The 19,988-nt window shown below is 42.9% G+C and overlaps 1 protein-coding gene across 1 annotated transcript in view; it reads right to left on the bottom strand.

Moving 5' to 3' along the window:
• The window catches only part of LOC139562826 (DNA damage-binding protein 1-like), a 30,397-nt gene that overhangs the window by 9,722 nt on the left and 687 nt on the right, over positions 1–19,988 (bottom strand). Inside the window, exons 2-13 of the mRNA XM_071380939.1 lie at positions 19,419–19,567; positions 19,022–19,138; positions 18,644–18,865; positions 18,222–18,336; positions 17,883–17,980; positions 17,543–17,701; positions 16,917–17,000; positions 12,647–12,866; positions 8,678–8,753; positions 4,957–5,065; positions 3,433–3,611; positions 245–405 (exon numbers count right to left, since the gene is read on the bottom strand). Coding sequence (XP_071237040.1) covers positions 245–405; positions 3,433–3,611; positions 4,957–5,065; positions 8,678–8,753; positions 12,647–12,866; positions 16,917–17,000; positions 17,543–17,701; positions 17,883–17,980; positions 18,222–18,336; positions 18,644–18,865; positions 19,022–19,138; positions 19,419–19,567 — 1,689 coding nt within the window. The remainder of the gene's footprint in view (positions 1–244; positions 406–3,432; positions 3,612–4,956; positions 5,066–8,677; positions 8,754–12,646; positions 12,867–16,916; positions 17,001–17,542; positions 17,702–17,882; positions 17,981–18,221; positions 18,337–18,643; positions 18,866–19,021; positions 19,139–19,418; positions 19,568–19,988) is intronic.

The following is a 19,988-nucleotide window of genomic DNA, read 5'->3' as shown; positions in this document are numbered from 1 at the left end:
AGTGCTTATAAATTGAACCTGCTAAATAGTTGCATTTATTAAAATGTTGTCAATTAATAGTTACCAAATACAAAACCTTGAACCGCGTACTCGTACCCATCCCCAGTGGGGAATTGGCTTTTTCTCAAAGTTACACAGACTTACCTGGCTACACAAAAGGTTCAAATCAGTTGCTCCATCTATCCATCCATTCCTCCCTCACTATCACATTAAGTACACTGTTGAATCTCCATCCACCTCTCACCTCCTCCGAGCATCTCCTTGTGCAGGGCGGTGAAGCAGGGCAGCTTGAGGACCCGGGCCGATATGTCCGTCCACAGGCCCACGGCGCAGAGGGGCGACTCTCCGCCCTCCCCCAGGGGCGTGATGTCTAGGCAGGCCACCTCATGCTCCATCTCCACCGTGCTAAGGGGGGACAGAGAGAAGGGCATGGGATTGGATTCATTTTTGTATTCAATTATTTCAACAAAACAAATGACTAGCACTAATATTTATTTATTTTATTTTTACTCCAAATACAAACAACTTACAGACACACACAAACAACGGCTACATCTCACCTTGCCAGACCGGCATGCTCACAACCCCCCCATCCCTAATGTCTGCATTATACGCCTTAAATTGTACCAATTTGTTTTTCCTCGGTCGCCCATGCGATTTCAATAATAAATCATTGGATTTTTCCATTGTGTTAATGATGCCGGATTGATTTCTACGTTTTTATTATACGTTTTTTCAAGATGCGTGAAGAAGAGAATAGTCCAACCCATTGGGTATCTCACTACATCCTCATATGGAATTTGATTTATGAAGTGCTTTTATAGGTGCTCAAAAGCACTGGCTTTTGCTACAGCTCAGCATCAACAGTGTTTGCTGGACCAGACCACATTAGTAGAGCCTTCCTTGGCCAGCAGTGTAAGACTAGCTCGGGCATGGTGATGGCCTGTAGAGCTGACTCCAACTGGGTTCAATGTGGTGTGTGTGTATGTGTACATACAGTGCATTCGGAAAGTATTCAGACCCCTTCACTTTTTCCACATTTTGCTACGTTACAGCCTTACTCTAAAATTGATCAAATAATACTAAAGTAATGTGGCAAAGCAATTAATTTTTTTGTCCTGAATACAAAGTGTTATGCTTGGGGCAAACAATACATTACTGAGTACCACTCTCCATATTTTCAAGCAGAGTTGGCTGCATCATGTTATGGTTATGCTTGTAATCGTTAAGAAATGGGGAGTTTTTCAGGATAAAACATTTTTTTAAAGAAAGAAACCGAATGGAGCTAAGCACAGGCAAAATGCTAAAGGAAAACCTGGTTCAGTCTGCTTTCCACCAGACACTGGGAGATTAATTCACCTTTCAGCAGGACAATAACCTAAAACACAAGGCCAAATCTACACTGGAGTTGCTTACCAAGAACACAGTGGACTGATTTCTACCTTGGAAACAGTTGTGCACACTTTCCAGCCAATCATAACACAGTACCAATTAAGTACCAGGTAGAAACTAAAACCAGGTGTGCATTCAGCAGGACTCACGATTTTGGAACGTTCGTAGAGAAATATGTTATGTAGAACAAGGAATCATGTTGGCTCTATTCATGGCAACTCAATGTGGCGCAGCCCTTGTGGACATACGGGCCTGAGTTGTGCACCCCTGCTATAGAATAATGACATCTCCAAATGAAGGCTTTAACCGGCAGAATATCTTATTGTCAAAATGAATTTATTGCCATGGCGGAATTTCTGTAGTTCAATGCTTGCCTTGTCTCCCCCTTCTGGCTAATGGGGTAAAATCCAGAGCGGTCTCAAAATGTATATGGCAAGGTAAGCGAGATAACATTTTTAAAAATTGCGAAGAGGGAAAGAAGTAGGAAGACTATCCATACCAAACAATAAATTGTATTTCCAGGCACTAGCATTTCGTCCCATCCTAAATTTGTTTAGACATGATTCTTCTACCCCCCACTGGCTGAGTATGGAGAGAAATATGATGTATCCTATTGCACTGGAAGAGGAGGTCTTAACTGACATATCCCTTAAACAATGTTAAACTACGCTTTATTATTGCTCACCTAATTTCTCTTTAGCACAAACTTGAAAAACAATTTAACTGGTAATCGAAATGGCATGCTCATAGTCAATAATGCCTTGCGATTTGGAGGGCAGCATTTTGCATCCCCCCCCCCCCCAATGTTTCACATGTGGAATCCGTACCCTTGCAGATATCACGGATAGCAATGGTTTGAGGACATTCAAAGTTTTGTAAGACAACACATTACCAGGTAACCCCCCCCCCCTTAAACTTAAGTCAGCTATGTTGGCCTATGGAGTCCCTTGGGAAACACAACTACTGAACTATCCAATTATGGAATTTATAAATCATTTATCTAGGCTCCCGAAAGGACCGATCACTATAATATATTTTTAAAAAACTTTTGGAAAGCTCATATGCTGAGCTAGCCAATAAAAAAGTATGATCCACAGATAAGTGATTCTGAACAACCCTTAACTGGAACAGAATTTTGAAAAATACAACCTTGCCATCCCGTAATACGAACCATCAATCTTTTAAAAAGTTTGTTCACAGACCGTATTTAACACCAAGGAAAAGTTTTAGAATGAAAATGGTCCCAACTCCCAACTGTTCACTGTGTCCCCTAAATCAGATAGGCACATTCCTTCAAATTATGTGGGAGTGCCTTGCAGTTAAACGCTTCTGGGACAAAGTTACAAAATTCATTTCAAAATGAGTGAATGTAAATATTCAATGCGTTGCATCTGCTGTGTTACTTGAGATGATAGCCCCGTGAATCCTTGAATATCCTAAAACCCAAGGCCAAATCTACACTGGAGTTGCTTACCAAGAACACTGTGAATGTTCCTGAGTGGCCAAGTTACAGTTTTGACTTAAATCTACGACAAGACCTGAACATTTTAGTCAAGCAATGATCGACAACCAATCTGACAGAGCTTGAAGAATTTTGAAAATAATAAACGGGCAGATGTTACTCAATCCGGGTGTGGAAAGCTAGAGACTTACCCAGAAAGACTCACAGCCGTAATCACTGCCAAAGGTGCTTCTACAAACTATCGACTCAGGGTTGTGAATTACTTTTACTTACTTATATTTCATTTTCAATCCATTTTCAAAATAATTATACAGAAATGTTTTACTGTCATTATGGGGGTATTGTGTGTCGATCAATTTACACACAATACCCCATTAATTTAAATTATTTTGAATTCAGGCTGTAATAAAATGTGGAGTAAGTCAAAGGGTATGAATACATTCTGAAGGCACTGTCATTTCTTCTGTTGATTTAACTTTAATTCACACGTATTTACAAATCAGTTGGTATGGGGCTCACCAAGTCTCTGGTGCTGTTTAACAACAAATAAAGTCAAAATGGATTTGAGTTGTGTGTACCTGATCTGTTTGAGTTCCCCAGAGAGGATCTGGAGATAGTAGAGGGCGCGGCCCACGGCCAGCACCACCTGGGAGGAGTTACATGCGGCCAAGCTGATGTTCCGGCCCTGCGGCTCCTTCCACTCAGAGACCAGGGCCTTGCTGTCCTGCATTACCAGACGCACACCGCCTGTCGTGATCTGAATCACACACACACACACACACGCGTACATAAATATATCAGCACCTTTGTACGATTCACTATTTGAAAACTTTGTGTTCACACGTGTATTTGTTTGATTTAGAACAGCACAAAAAAATTGATAATTTGATTTTTCAAAGTAAAAAATGGTGTGGATTAAATTATTCAAAATTCTAATTAAATTTGGTTTATGGCAAGTGATTCTTGTTTATGTGTAATTTCTCACTTGTGGTAAGTGTCAGGTGTCTCTTGGGTTAAAAAAAAAAGCCATTCAATCAGTTTTGCAGAGAAAACAGAAGATTCTGCTCCAAAGAAAAATTGCAAGGGTGCCCTTGTTCCTCGTGGCACCGGTTTGTGTGTGTGCGTGTCTGTGGCAGACGCACATGATGGAGCAGTGACTGTCTGATGAAGAACGGGCTGTCTTACCGTAGTGAGCTAGGTTATAGGCCTACATCATGGGCTGGATAGAAGCAGTCTGCAGTACTGGATAACAATTGCTAAATTTGCCTCAAAATAATAGAACAATAAATAATATTGTTTGTCCCATCTCTCATAAAGCTGTGATTGAGAATAGCCTATTCCTAGGCCCGAGGCAATCGACTTTCATTCTTGTTATTTTTGAAAGCCACAACTTTAGGATATCTTCTTGGTTCGAATATTTGGGAAATAAGCTACTGTTCATAACTAACATATCTTTTACGATAGGCCTTGTAGGAGGACAGGTTATTGGCCATTTGGTTTTCAACCTCTCGTGGAGGAATTTTCCCAGCCAGCATGGAGCCCAAATCCAGATGTGCAAAGCTGATAGACATACCCGAGATGACTCAAAGCTTTAAATGCCGCCAAAGGTGCTTCTACAAAGTAATGACTCAGGAGTGTGAATACTTATGTAAATGAGATATTTCTGTAATTCATTTTCAATAAAATAGCCCCAAAAATGTAAAACATGTTTTCACTTTGTCATTATGGGGTATTGTGTGTAGATGGGTGAGTAAAACAATCAATTTAATCAAATTTGAATTCAGGCTGTAACAACAAAATGTGGAATAAGTCCGGGGGTATAAATATTTTCTAGGCACCCTATTGCGAATCAATACTGCGATTGTATTGCGTTTCGATGTTCCAAACATATTGCTCACCGTACGTCTGCCTCGGAGGGATAAGAGGGCCATGAGAAAAGTTCTGATCAGTCATGGAAATAGGAGTTTGTGCAGGTACAGCCAATTAGCGAAAAAATTATATTGCGATAGTCAAAATTATACCATATATTGTCAAAAATAGTATCCCAATATGTAACTATCGATTTTTTCCCTCATAATTAGTGTGTGTGTGTTTGTGTATACCTGGATGAGTTGCTGGTGGGCCACGTTGCCACAGTAGAAGGTCTGCAGGTTGTCCACAAAGCCAGGCAGCTCAGTCTCCTCCACCTCCTCCCCGCTTAGCATCAGCACCCTGAGGACACACACAAACACAGAACAACTTATTATATACTGAACCAAAATATAAAAAAGTGTTGGTACCATGTTTCATGAGGTGAAATAAAAGAACCCAGAAATGTTCCATATGCACAAAATGTTTCTCAAATTTTGTGCACAAAATTTGGAATGTCCACCAGAGCTATTGCCAGAGAATTAAACGTTAATTTCTCTACCATAAGCCACCTCCAATGTCATTTTAGAGAATTTGGTAGTACGTTCAACTGGCCTCACAACTGCAGACTACGTGTCACCATGTCAGCCCAGGACCTCCATTTCCGGCTTCTTCACCTGCGGGATGGTCTGAGACGAGCTACCCAGACAGCTGATGGGTTTTCACAACAGAATCATTTCTGCACACTGTCAGAAACTGTCTCAGGGAAGTTCATCTGCGTGTCCATCGTCCTCACCACGGTCTTGACCACCTTTGATGGCCACTGGCACGCTGGAGAAGTGTGCTCTTCACGGATTAATCACGGTTAAACTGTACCGGGCAGGGGCCTCCCGGGTGGCGCAGTGGTCTAGGGCACTGCATCGCAGCGCAAGCTGTGCCACCAGGTTCGCGCCCAGGCTCTGTCGCAGCCGGCCGCGACCGGGAGGTCCGTGGGGCGACGCACAATTGGCCTAGCGTCGTCCGGGTTAGGGAGGGTTTGGCCGGTAGGGATATCCTTGTCTCATCGCGCTCCAGCGACTCCTGTGGCGGGCCGGGCGCAGTGCGCGCTAACCAAGGGGGGCGGGTGCATGGTGTTTCCTCCGACACATTGGTGCGGCTGGCTTCCGGGTTGGAGGCGCGCTGTGTTAAGAAGCAGTGCGGCTTGGTTGGGTTGTGCTTCGGAGGACGCATGACTTTCGACCTTCGTCTCTCCCGAGCCCGTACGGGAGTTCTAGCGATGAGACAAGATAGTAATTACTAGCGATTGGATACCACGAAAATTGGGGAGAAAAGGGGGTAAAATTTATAAAAAATAAAAAAATATATTTAAAAAAAACTACCGGGCAGTGTGTATGGCATCGTGTGGGTGAGCGGATTGCGGATGTCAACTTTGTGAACTGAGTGCCCAATGGTGGCAGTGGGGTTATGACATGGGCAGACATAAGCTACAGACAACGAACACAATTGCATTTTATCAATGGCAATTTGAATGCACAGAGATACCATGAAAAGATCCTGAGGCTCATTGTCCTGCCATTCCAGGGCTTGACATTAACTTTTTTTTGTCACTTGTCCTTTGGACAAGTAGGACATATTTTTTTACTTGTCCGAAACCTGAAGTCACTTGACTCAACAACAACGGTCCGTAAGACCATCGGCCAAAGGGGTGACTGAAAATGAGTGGAGTACAAAGATGAAGCTCGTAGATGGAGCGAGTGTCACAGTCAAAGTGCCCGGCTGGCTGTGCGGTGCTGGGTTTTAAATCATCGTGGGCTGCAGAGCAACTCTGCTGTCCTCAGAACTTGATAATTATAAACTGATTCCCATTTTTACCTCATCCTCCTCTCTTATTAGGCCTAGACTACTATATGTGTTGTTGTAGGTTGCACATTGCTAGAATAATACGGAAATCGGCCAACTATGCATTTCTTTCATTAGCATTCCTCAGCTGTATCCTAAGTTTCCCTTTGACTCCTCATTTGATTTCTCCATCGTGTTATTGTCTACTCAATTTCACTTCTTGTGGCCTAAAATGTCACTCAAAATAAACATGAGAATAGTATAGACTCCAAATTTCATAATTATTCAGATTTAAAAGCTGCAAACTTTAGGACATTAAATACTTTTAGAATATCTCAGAAAATACTCCTCATAACTATAATTTGTCTTAATTGTTTTATGATATTTCAGTTAGTAGGATTAGGCTTTTGTTCATTTCACATATATATTATTCTCTTGCTTTGTGTAAATATAACATGAATTGAAATGGGATATAGCAAATAGGAATATAGGCAATTTACTCAGAATGCCTAGCACGCACTGCCCTGTGGCAGTGCAGCCGCCTGATCCGATTATGATCAGAGTAATTGTTTGATGTTGTGATTTTTTCAACAGAAATCTACATTCTGGTTGTACAACTATTTATTTCACTTACCGCGGACAAAACTTAATGTTGAGCCCTGCATTCAACCGCTGCCATCACCTCATGTTTCAGCATGATAACGCACAGCCTCATGTCGCAAGGATCGGTACACAATTCCTGGAAGCTGAAAATGGTCTGCTCACTCACCAGATACGTCACCCATTGAGCATGTTTGGGATGCTCTGGACTGACGTGTATGACAGCGTGTTCCAGTTCCGGCCAATATCCAGCAACTTTGCATAGCCATTGACGAGGAGTGGGATAACATTCCACAAGCCATAATCAACAGCCTGATCAACTCCATGCAAAGGAGATGTGTCGCGCTGCATGAGGCAAATGGTGGTCACACCAGATACGGACTGATTTTCTGATCTACGTTGCTACTTATTTTTTTTTAAAAGGCATCTGTGTTCCCAGTCATGTGAAATCGATAGATTAGAGCCTAATTCATTCATTTCAACTGACTGATTCTTAAATTAACTGTAACGCTTTGAAATTGTTGCATGATGCATTTATATTTTTATTCAGTGTAAATAAGCAATTTACATTGTAAAAAGTGCTGGCTCACTCAATATGATTGGCTTTCAGGCATGCCAATCATTTGGCTTTTCCAACCAATAAGGATGCTTGGACGCAATGCAGGGCTCCGCCCTAGACACCTCAAGTTAGAAAGTGTTATACATGCCGTTGCAAGAAAGAGCTGAACAACTGTGTTACTTGTGTAGTAGCTGGAACCCTTCTACAGATTCTAGAAGTTTCCAGAATGCTCTTTCTGTGCCCCAGCACATGCGCAGTAGCCCTAAATTAAGATCCAAGCCAGGCCAGCCATGACGCTCCATGGCCTTAGGCCTTCTACCTCTCTGGCCAAGTATATTCTTTAATGATGTCTAGATGCTATCCTATTGAATTCATTCATATGTTTATATTATGCCACAGTTTTCTCATCTGCTTATTGTTATATTGCATATGTATATGTATTTTAGTATCTTCTAATGATTGTATTGTTTCCCCTTTTAGAACCAGCTGTGTCTGCGTTTGCGTGGTGGTGACCAAGTGTTCAGTATGGACCCCAACATGTTCTGACCAGACAGCACTATAGTGGGAAGATCTTAGTGAATCAGTTTAAGTGTAATAGTAAGTGAGGACATTCACAGTCAACCGCTCAGACAAGATCCAGCTGCCCGATATTTCATCGTCCTAGTATTCGCCGGATTTAGCGACCAACAGCTTCTTCATGCATTTGATCATTTCAACCTTTGTAAACTCCTTATATTGTTATAATTGGTATAAAAATCAATCCATGTCAACAATGTCTGACACTCGAAATTAAATAAATGTTTTGTTTTGTCTGTCTATTCTCCCTTTTGTTATAATAGGGGTCAAATCAACAACTCGATCATATAAACAAGATATGGTGGCATTAGGCAAGGCTTCACCAGATTGGACAGGGGGTGATTGCATTGTGGTCAACACGTGCAGAACCTTTCTATAAGGCCACCACTGGTTTGTCTCACCTTGTCTGGCCGACGAAAGACAGGACCAGCATATCGTCTGTCTCCCTCCCAGCCTCCGAGCGAAGGGGCCACAAACCTGGGAGGACAACAACAAAAGATATGGAGGAAAATAAACATCAAGTGTTCCACTGAACTAGAAAACAAGCAGCACTCTATTATCTAGGTGGTGTTTCATTAGGGCAAACAACAGTAAATGTTTCAAAGTATTTTGCAACAGAAAACAAGAATGAGCTTCTTATTTGGACTACTATTGGATTAAGTCCAGGTAGTCCCTCCCGGTTTTAGTCTGTTTTCTTCCATTTAGGTGCCTAGTGAACAGGACCCTGAACTAGAAAGGAGTCAACGCTGTAGCTTAGTCCTGGTGGGCCCCGATAGAGAACAAAAACCTTAAGAAACTATCGGGGCCTCATTGATTGCCCAAGTAAACTAATTGCGTCTCATCAGCGTGTTCACGAGTAAGAGGCCGATAAAAAAAAAAAACGACAATCATAAACGGCAAAGATTAGACAGATGCAAACAATATGGAGAAAATCCCACTGAAGCCCCATTTCCATTGGCACTTTGAAGTCAACCCAGGTTGGGCTGGCCTTGGTGGGTTAGCTCAAATTGCATTTCCCCTGCCTGCAGAAATGATGTCATGTTGCTAGGTAGCCAATATGTGACTGCAGCTGGTTTCACTAATGTTGCTAGCTAGCATGACGTTGAAGAATTTAATTCTCCCTCACCATGCTGTAACTAACATTATCCCATACTCCTGACAGTGCCAGCCAGACTCAGAGCCATGTATTTAGCTTGCTGGTGTTAGCTAGCTAGCTAAACGGTTAGTGTCTTCGCTAGCATAACAGGCTAGCCTCTTAGATGTAATGGGAAAATGTAGATTTCCGCATAAATCGACATACCCAAAAGTAACTGCTATTCATGTGTAATTACATGATTCTGACGTGCCAAAACTTGTGTATTTGGGAAAAAGACATATGGGAGATGAGGAAATTATTAGAAGATATGAGTTACATAGTTCAGAATACACAAGATCAAGCACACACAAAATAAAATAAATATTTTGAAACTAATCTTTCATTGACAAGCTATTAGTGAATTATTGATGCCCAGAGCTGGAATAACATCACATGGCTTCCACAACATGTGAACAATATCAGAAGAAAATGGGATTGATAGACCTAATGAGAAATGGGCAGATATCTTAGTAAGTGGTGTCAGGTGTAGTCACGGGACATTTCCAAGTGTCCCTAAACCTCTCCAAAGTGGCACATCTGTAAATGAGATAATTCCTGTGCTATTACATATTTGCAATCCCTAACTGCTATTTGTTAAGTATAAAAACACAATTGCTACCATATCAACCTCACTCAAACATTGTGGTGATGTTATGTGGTATCAAGGGTACAAGTGTCCGAATGTGGTAATTGTACTGTTTTGGCACACTGGATGTGCCCAAAAGCGATTGTTCACTATAGAAAACTACATTTCTAGAACAGCAACCTCTCTTAAACATTGTGGTGGTGTCAAGGGACATACAGAGGATATCCAAGTGTTTATCATATTTTTCATAAACAAAGATAGTCACTCGGACATTCGATGTTGCCATTAAGTCATTCATCATCAGATACCATTGGCAATAGGCTACATTTGTTCCTACCAACCTAAGGATTAATGTCACACCCCCCAAGTAGCTATAGCTCAAACACAGGCCAAATCGAAGCTTATCTTGTAAGATGTTTGCTGTTAGGTTAAAACGTTGTGTAAAATCAATATTTTGTCTCTCGGGGCTGGTGATCAATAACGGTAGGTCACAGGCAGACAAAAAAAGACATCCTCGTGATCTGTGGAGTCCCAGCTTTCGGTGTGAATCAACGTATTCCGTGTGCATTTCGTTAATGCTTCACAACTCTAACCGGATTGTAGGTAGCAACCATCTTGAAATGAGATCATCGGCACAGCCTGCCCTTATACATTCGTATGCTCATATATGTCGTTTTTTTATTTCACCTTTATTTAACCAGGTAGGCAAGTTGAGAACAAGATCTCATTTACAATTGCGACCTGGCCAAGATAAAGCAAAGCAGTTCGACACATACAACAACACAGAGTTACACATGGAGTAAAACAAATATACAGTCAATAATACAGTAGAAAAATAAGTCTATATACAATGTGAGCAAATGAGTTGAGATAAGGGAGGTTAAGGCTAAAAAAAAGGCCATGGTGGCGAAGTAAATACAATATAGCAAGTAAAACACTGGAATGGTAGATTTGCAGTGGAAGAATGTGCAAAGTAGAGATAGAAATAATGGGGTGCAAAGGAGCAAAATAAATAAATAAATACAGTAGGAGAAGAGGTAGTTGTTTGGGCTAAATTGTAGATGGGTTATGTACAGGTGCAGTAATCTGTGAGCTGCTCTGACAGCTGGTGCATAAAGCTAGTAAGGGAGATGAGTGTTTCCAGTTTCAGAGATTTTTGTAGTTCATTCCAGTCATTGTCAGCAGAGAACTGGAAGGAGAGGCGGCCAAAGGAAGATTTGGTTTTGGGGGTGACCAGAGAGATATACCTGCTGGAGCGCGTGCTACAGGTGGGTGCTGCTATGGTGACCAGCGAGCTGAGATAAGGGGGGACTTTACCTTGCAGGGTCTTGTAGATGACCTGAAGCCAGTGGGTTTGGCGACAAGTATGAAGCGAGGGCCAGCCAACGAGAGCGTACAGGTCGCAGTGGTGGGTAGTATTTGGGGCTTTGGTGACAAAACGGATGGCACTGTGATAGACTGCATCCAATTTATTGAGTAGGGTGTTGGAGGCTATTTTGTAAATGACATCGCCGAAGTCGAGGATCGGTAGGATGGTCAGTTTTACAAGGGTATGTTTGGCAGCATGAGTGAAGGATGCTTTGTTGCGAAATAGGAAGCCAATTCTAGATTTAACTTTGGATTGGAGATGTTTGAGTCTGGAAGGAGAGTTTACAGTCTAACCAGACACCTAGGTATTTGTAGTTGTCCACATATTCTAAGTCAGAACCGTCCAGAGTAGTGATGTTGGACGGGCGGGCAGGTGCAGGCAGTGATCGGTTGAAGAGCATTCATTTAGTTTTACTTGTATTTAAGAGCAATTGGAGTCAGTAGTAAGTCACAGTAGTAAGTCACACCAATGATTTTAAGGCACAGATCAATAGCCAAGACACTCAGCTTTCCGCAGATAGGGGCTACCGTTCTAATACCAGACTGAATTACATTTTAAAAATCTAATAGGGTCCCCAAATATATGGGATTTACATACAAGAGGCTAGCTAGCTAGCTTAATTCCAACCTTGCTTACCATGGCATTGGCTATTAGCTAGCTAATAGCTAACCAAGCAAACCAGACGACAGGTTTGATATGATGTAGCTAACGAACATTAAATACAACCTGGTCAGCTAAAATTCCTGCTAGCACATGTTAGCTAGTTTCAACTGATTTGCAAGCTAATGCTTTAGGTAGCTGGCATTCTAGGGCTGACTGTTCTCCTAAAAGTTTGTGTGGTGCAAAAATGAATGAAGGATCCAGCTATGGTGGTAACTCGTGTCATGTCTGACTACTGCATGTCCATGTGCTAGCTGACAGCAACAAGCCCAGACAAGCTAGCTAAATGTTGAGTCAGCATCCAGCAGTGATCAGCTTGGTGGCTGTATAGTAACGGCGTCACCAGCCCGGATTCTAATTGAGCTGGCACCAGTTGTGAAACTGGGCTGGCCTGGGTTTCCCTCCACCCAGCTTGAATTTGAGAATTCCATTCAAGCCAGCTCGAATTTGGCCCTAATTTATCAGAGGTAGAGGAACTACCATATATTGCTTATACCAATTCAACTCCATCAGATCTTCAACTGTCCAGGGGGATAGGGGCTAAGGGTTGATTGGGGATTTGTCCAGAGAGCAGCGCCCCCCCCCCCCCCCCCAGAGGGCCCAGAAGCCCTCCTACTGACCTTTGATCCCTGGCAGGTCGATGCTGGCGTGCTCATGGATCCCGATACCATTCCGGATGATCCTGAGGGAGCCCTCCTTGAACGCTCCAGAGCAGGTGACCAGCTGGCCCTGTCCCTGTCTCTCCAGGTCCACCACACACATGTCCACGATGGGCCCCAGGTTGGTGAAGGTCTCCATCACCGCCACGTACGACCCTGAGTCGTTACTGTCCACATTGAGCTGGAGGGGAATAATCATTTCCATTACAAGCCATAACAATAATGTGACAACTCCAGATAAATAAAAAGTGGACTTTGACCATACTTATTTGTCTTTGAAACAAAGGGGATGATGTCCACCACGCAGTACAGAAAAAAATAGTGATGCTTGCTTATCCTTTCTTACACTCTTGAATTTCAAAACTGGTTTGATCTGTACCTTTTGATTAGTGGGCAATTTTTATGTTACCTTTATTTAACCAGGTAGGCCAGTTGAGAACAAGTTCTCATTTACAACTCCTACCTGGCCAAGATAAAGCAAAGCAGTGCGACAAAAACAACACAGAGTTACGCATGGAATAAACAAACGTACAGTCAATAACGGAATAGAGAAAATCTGTATACAGTGTGTGCAAATGAAGTAAGGAGGTAAGGCAATAAATAGGCCATAATGGCGAAGTAATTATAATTTAGCAATTAAACACTGGAGTGATAAATGTGCAGATGAGGATGTGTAAGTAGAAATACTGGTGTGCAAAAGGGCAGAAAAACAAAACAAATATGGGGATGAGGTAGGTAGTTGGTTGGATGGGCTATTTACAGATGGGCTGTGTACAGCTGCAGTGATCGGTAAGCTGCTCTGACAGCTGATGCTTAAAGTTAGTGAGTGAGATATGAGTCTCCAATAGAGGTCGACCGATTAATCGGAATGACCGATTAATTAGGGCCGATTTCAAGTTTCCATAACAATCGGAAAATGGTATTTTTGTACACCGACTTGGCCGAATTTGAAAAATGTATTTTTTACACCGTTAATTAACTAGGCAAGTCAGTTAAGAACACATTCTTATTTTCAATGACAGCCTAGGTGGGTTAACTGGTGGGTTAACTGCCTTGTTCAGGGGCAGAACGACTGATTTTTACCTTGTCAGATCAGGGATTCGATCTTGCAACCTTCCGGTTACTAGTCCAACGCTCTAACCACCTGCCTTACATTGCACTCCATGAGGAGCCTGCGTGGCAGGCTGACTACCTGTTACGTGAGGGCAGCAAGAAGCCAAGGTAAGTTGCTAGCTAGCATTAAACTTATAAAAAACAATCAACCTTAACATAATCACTAGTTAACTACACATGGTTGATGATATTACTAGTTTATCTAGCGTGTCCTGTGTTGCAAATAATCGATGCGGTGCCTGTTAATTTCTCACAGCCTACTTCGCCAAACGGGTGATGATATAGCACTGTCGTTGCACCAAACCTAACCATAAACATCAATGCCTTTCTTTAAAATCAATACACAAGTATATATTTTTAAACCTGCATATTTAGTTAATATTGCCTGCTAACATGAATTTATTTTAACTAGGGAAATTGTGTCACTTCTTGCGTTCCGTGCAAGCAGTCAGGGTATATGCAGCAGTTGTGGGCCACCTGGCTCGTTGCGAACTGTGTGAAGTCCATTTATTCCTAACAAAGACCGTAATTAATTTGCCAGAATTTTACATAATTATGACATAACATTGAAGGTTGTACAATGTAACAGCAATATTTAGACTTAGGGATGACACGCGTTAGATAAAATACGGAACGGTTCCGTATTTCACTGAAAGAATAAACGTTTTGTTTTCTAAATGATAGTTTCTGGATTCGACCATATTAATGACCAAAGGCTCATATTTCTGTGTGTTATTATGTTATAATTAAGTCTATGATTTGATAGAGTAGTCTGACTGAGCAGTGGTAGGCAGCAGCACGCTCGTAAGCATTCATTCAAACAGCACTTTCCTGCGTTTGCCAGCAGCTCTTCGCAATGCTTAAAATATTGAGCTGTTTATGACTTCAAGCCTATCAACTCCCGAGATTAGGCTAGTGTAACCGATGTGAAATGGCTAGCTAGTTAGCGGGGTGCGCACTAATAGCGTTTCAATCGGTGACGTCACTCGCTCCGAGTGGAGCGATAGGTAGCGATGCTTTGAGGGTGGCTGTTGTCGATGTGTTCCTGGTTCGAGCCCAGGTAGTGGCGAGGAGAGGGATGGAAGCTATACTGTTACACAGGCAATACTAAATTGCCTATAAGAATATCCAATAGTCAAAGGTATATGAAATACAAATGGTATAGAGAGAAATAGTCCTATAATAACTACAACCTAAAACTTCTAACCTGGGAATATTGAAGACTCAAGTTAAAAGGAACCACCAGCTTTCATATGTTCTCATGTTCTGAGCAAGGAACTTAAACGTTAGCTTTTTTACATGGCACATATTGCAGTTTTACTTTCTTCTCCACCACTTTGCTTTTGCATTATTTAAACCAAATTGAACATGTTTCAATATTTATTTGAGGCTAAATTGATTTTATTGATGTATTATATTAAGTTAAAATAAGTGTTCATTGAGTATTGTTGTAATTGTCATTATTACAAATAATGTTTAAAAAAAAAAATTAAATCGTCCGATTGATCGGTATCGGCTTTTTGTGGTCCTACAATAATCGGTATCGGTGTTGAAAAATCATAATCGGTCGACCTCTAGTCTCCAACTTCAGTGATTTTTGCAATTCGTTCCAGTCATTGGCAGCAGAGAGCTGGAATTAAAGGCGGCAGCAGAGAGCAGAGAGCTGGAATTAAAGGCGGCCAAAGCAGGTGTTGGCTTTGGGGATGACCAGTGAAATATACCTGCTGGAGCGCGTGCTACAGGTGGGTGTTGCTATGATGAGCAGTGAGCTGAGATAAGGCGGCGCTTAACCTAGCAAAGACTTATAGATGACCTGGAGCCAGTGGGTTTGGCGACGAATATGTAGCGAGGACCAGCCAACGAGAGCATACAGGTCGCAGTGGTGGGTAGTATATGGGGCTTTGGTGAAAAAACAGATGGCACTGTGATAGCAAATTGGATGCAGTCTGAGTAGAGTGTTGGAGACCATTTTGTAAATGACATCGCCGAAGTCAAGGATCGGTAGGATAGTCAGTTTTACGAGGGTATGTTTGGCAGCATGAGTGAAGGAGGCTTTATTGCGTAATAGGAAGCCGAATCTAGATTTAATTTTGGATTGGAGATGCTTAATGTGAGTCTGGAAGGAGAGTTTAAAGACTAGCCAGACACCTCGGTATTTATAGTTGTCGACATATTCTATGTCAGAACCATCCAGAGTAGTGATGCTAGTCAGGCGGGCGGGTAGCGATCGGTTGAAGAGCATGCATTTTGTTTTACTTGTATTTAAGAGCAGTTGGAGGCCACAGAAGGAGTGTTGTGTGGCATTGAAGCTCGTTTGGAGGTTAGTTAACACAGTGTCCAAAGAAAGACCAGATGTGTACAGAATGGTGTCGACTACATAGAGGTGGATCAAATAATCACCAGCAGCAAGAGCGACATCATTGATATATACAGAGAAAAGAGTTGGCCCGAGAATTGAACCCTGTGGCACCCTCATAAAGACTGCCAGAGGTCCGGACAACAGGACCTCTGATTTGACACACTGAACTCTATCAGAGAAGTAGTTGGTGAACCAGGCGAGGCAGTCATTTGAGAAACCAAGGCTGTTGAGTCTGCCAATAAGAATGCGGTGATTGACAGAGTCGAAAGCATTGGCCAGGTCAATGAAGACGGCTACACAGTACTGTCTTTATCAATGGCGGTTATGATATCGTTTAGGACCTTGAGCGTGGCTGAGGTGCACCCGTGACCAGCTCGGAAACCAGATTGCCTAGTGGAGAAAGTACGGTGGGATTCGAAATGGTGATCAGTGATCTTTTTGTTAACTTGGCTTTCGAAGACTTTAGAAAAGGCAGGATGAATATAGGTCTATAACAGTTTGGGTCTAGAGTGTCTCCCCCTTTGAAGAGGGGGATGACCGCGGCCGCTTTGAATCATCCCCTTTGTTGTCTGCAAGTGCTATAGTACACTCTACCATACTCAAAAAGCACCTTGTAAAAACAGTTTTCTGGAGCTGTACAATTTTTACCCATTGGGGCACACAATTGTTTTCTTCTCATTTATGTTTTATTGTTAAAACCAACACTTTACGGGGGTTACATTCATCGAGGTGTTTCCTTTATGTCCGGTCCAGCCTTACCTTGACCAACTGAGAGTCGCCCAGTCTGGAACCCACAAACACCACACCGTTGTCCAGGTAGGTCAAGCACTCTGCAATGGACGTCTGCATGGGAGGGAGGGAGGGAGGGAGGGAGGGAGGGAGGGAGGGAGGGAGGGAGGGAGGGAGGGAGGGAGGGAGGGAGGGAGGGAGGGAGGGAGGGAGGGAGGGAGGGACACAGACATTACTCTTGAGCCCATCTCATATGTCATCAACTTACAAAAAGTGCCCGGTGTACACTACCACATTTTTTACACACTCAAGGATAATTCTGCCATTGAGACTCAATTGTGTAATGCAGAGGTTGAATGTCAAATAGGAAAGAAGCAGAGAAAATGGAGAGTTCAAGAGACATCATTGAAAGCAAGATATGAGATGACAGAGCCAGATAAAAAGAACAAGAGATCATAGGGAAACAGAAAAAGCAAGAGAGACATCAGAAAGAACAAGAGAGAAGGCTTTATATGGAGAGAAGGACAGATAAAAAGAACAAAAGACAGAGACGTTGAGAAGAAATGAGACAGACCACAAAAAAAGAGAAAACAACCAGAAACACAGAGCCAGGGAGACAGACCACGGGAAAGAGACAGAAGGCCTACAACACGTACCTCTCCAAGCAGCTCGACGCGGAGGTCCTTGAGCACCACGGCCCCGTCCATCAGCTCCTCCTTCTCCAGCAGCAGCATAAACAGGCGGCCCTCCATGTCCCCCAGCAGGTAGCGCGAGCCGTTGGGGTCCACACGGTTGTGACAGACAATGGTGCTTTGCTGTTGGGGAAAAGGGAACAGAGGTGGTGGATGAGGGGAGTTTCCCTCTGATCTACGTAAAGTGCTTTGAGCATCTGGAGAAGTGACGTACTCTATATCCAATTCATCATTGCTATGAAGGTGCATGATGTTGGAAAAGAGTTGAAAGACTCTGCATTGTTTTGACTTAGGTTGACCTTACCTTGATGGTGGGAGGTGCGATGGCCAAGTATTTATCCCCATTGTGGTAAGTGATCGATTCTTGTCCAATGATTATAGCCCCCCCAAATGGTTCTGGGACTAAAACAGAAAGACAAATACATTAACCACCAAGTCAAGCAACCAACAAGGGAGTCGCATTCAAATACGCTAGAAGAGGAAGAAGTAGAAGAGGACCCTTGGGCGCTGCATTTCCAGTGGAAGTGATCTTTAAACACTAATCTAAGAGTTTCGAACATCAGAATAGAGTAAATCTCATGAGGATTGGATCACGGCCCTGATGACCATTGTCTAAACCTGCCTGAACATTATCTTTTCTCACCTGGGATGACCATAGAAGCCTCAGCCTCCACGTTCTCCTGTTTCCACGGCCCCTTGTTGAACTCCTTCTCCCTCAGCGACACCTCGTAGGTCTTTACATGCCGTCCCTGAGGGTCCTACAGCACAAGCACACAGATACAATCAGACTGACACTCGCAGATATTCACACAACATTTCTGCTAACTAAAACACACATTCCCCCTTTCACCGGACAAGCACTACTGTCTCATATACACATCCCCTCTGACCTCTCAAACAGCATGAAATTCCTACTCGTGCATTTTTTCCAACTCCTCCCCAACCACCCCCTCAACATACACCCATATAAATGCATTCACACAACCACTCCAACATTGTACCCCTTTCATCCACCACTTCCTACCTGTCCCTCCCCCACCCAATTTTACCTCCTCCCCTCCCTACCTGATAGATGAAGCAGACTGTGGGCGCCTGACAGCCGTACAGGAAGTGGACGTCGATGACCTGCAGCTCCTCCAGGCGGATGTTGAAGGCCTTGAGTTCTCGGTTCTCCCGGTCCAACGGGATCACCTTGAAGAGGCCGTCGTACAGCCGCAGGCCGATCATGCGGCACTCAGGGTCTACAATGCCGATGATGCCCGTCTCCGAGGGACGCCCGATGCGGTCCTATGCAAAAATAAATAAGTTGGTCAAGTTAAGAGGAGTTTCACGGCATCCTATTGTTTCAGTCCGCAGACTATTCCTGTTGTGGTTATGCAGAACATACTTTGATCTCCAACAGCTCAAAGACACTGGCTATGCTCCTATTTATTTTTCTCCTACCTGCACGTTGCCGTGGGCGCGGGTGATGATGTCGATGCTCTCCCCGTTCTGTTTGTACTCCAGGATGCAGGCGTTGTATTTGGCAGTGAGAACGAACAGCAGGTCCTTGCTTTCGCCCTGGAGTCAAAACAGACAAAAGGTTCCTCTCCAATGAAGCCAGTGAAAACATATGTCCATGTTCAAGTTCAGCATAAGTTTATAACTTGTATGGCAGTTACAGAAAGAAACCAGGGTCTTGTTCAGAAGGGCACACCGTAGTGGAACCTTCTGCAATGTAAAACATAATTCTGTGTTCTTATTGAACAAGTTCAGGTAGTACCTCCCTGTTTCAAAATGTCCTCTCTCTATTGAAATGACTAACATGCACACACAAACATACAGGTAGTAGTAGACTCACCTTTGGCCTGAAGAGCTCCATGACGGCGATCTTGCCGTACATGCCCACCTCTTTGACAGGCCGGAGCCCTTCCGCTGTGACCACATAGATCTCCAGGCGTGTGTTTTTAGCTATGAGCAGATTCAGGTCCTCCGCAGAGGTGAAGTGGCCTGGAGAAGAGAGGGTGGTCTAGTCAGTCGGACTAACTTTTTCTAATAGTTAAATGAGTAGTTCTTGGGAGTGCTTTCCGTATGACTAGCAGATCTCGTTCCTGTATTTTGAAAAGGCACATTTCTGGAGTTCAAGTATGTTTTTCTATCTACTAGGAATACAACTGGCATACTTGTCTAGCTAAGCAGACCATTTTTACTCACTAAATATGCACTAAATTGCACTGTATTGATAGCGTGATTTATTAAATTAATAATATGGGATTTGTTTGTCAGTGTCATAATGCCTTAAATTAAGTTTTGTTTTTAATCACACGTGATTTTAACCTAGAAAGTAATACATTGAATAGTTTGCTAGCTATCACCAATATTTTGGCAATCAAATAAATGCAGGCAGTTAAAGGATAACGTTAGCTAGCTA

This window comes from Salvelinus alpinus, chromosome 33 (assembly GCF_045679555.1).
Source record: "Salvelinus alpinus chromosome 33, SLU_Salpinus.1, whole genome shotgun sequence".
Lineage (NCBI taxonomy): Eukaryota > Metazoa > Chordata > Actinopteri > Salmoniformes > Salmonidae > Salvelinus > Salvelinus alpinus.
Note: the sequence above shows the minus strand (reverse complement) of the source record. Positions and strands in the feature narration are given on the sequence as shown.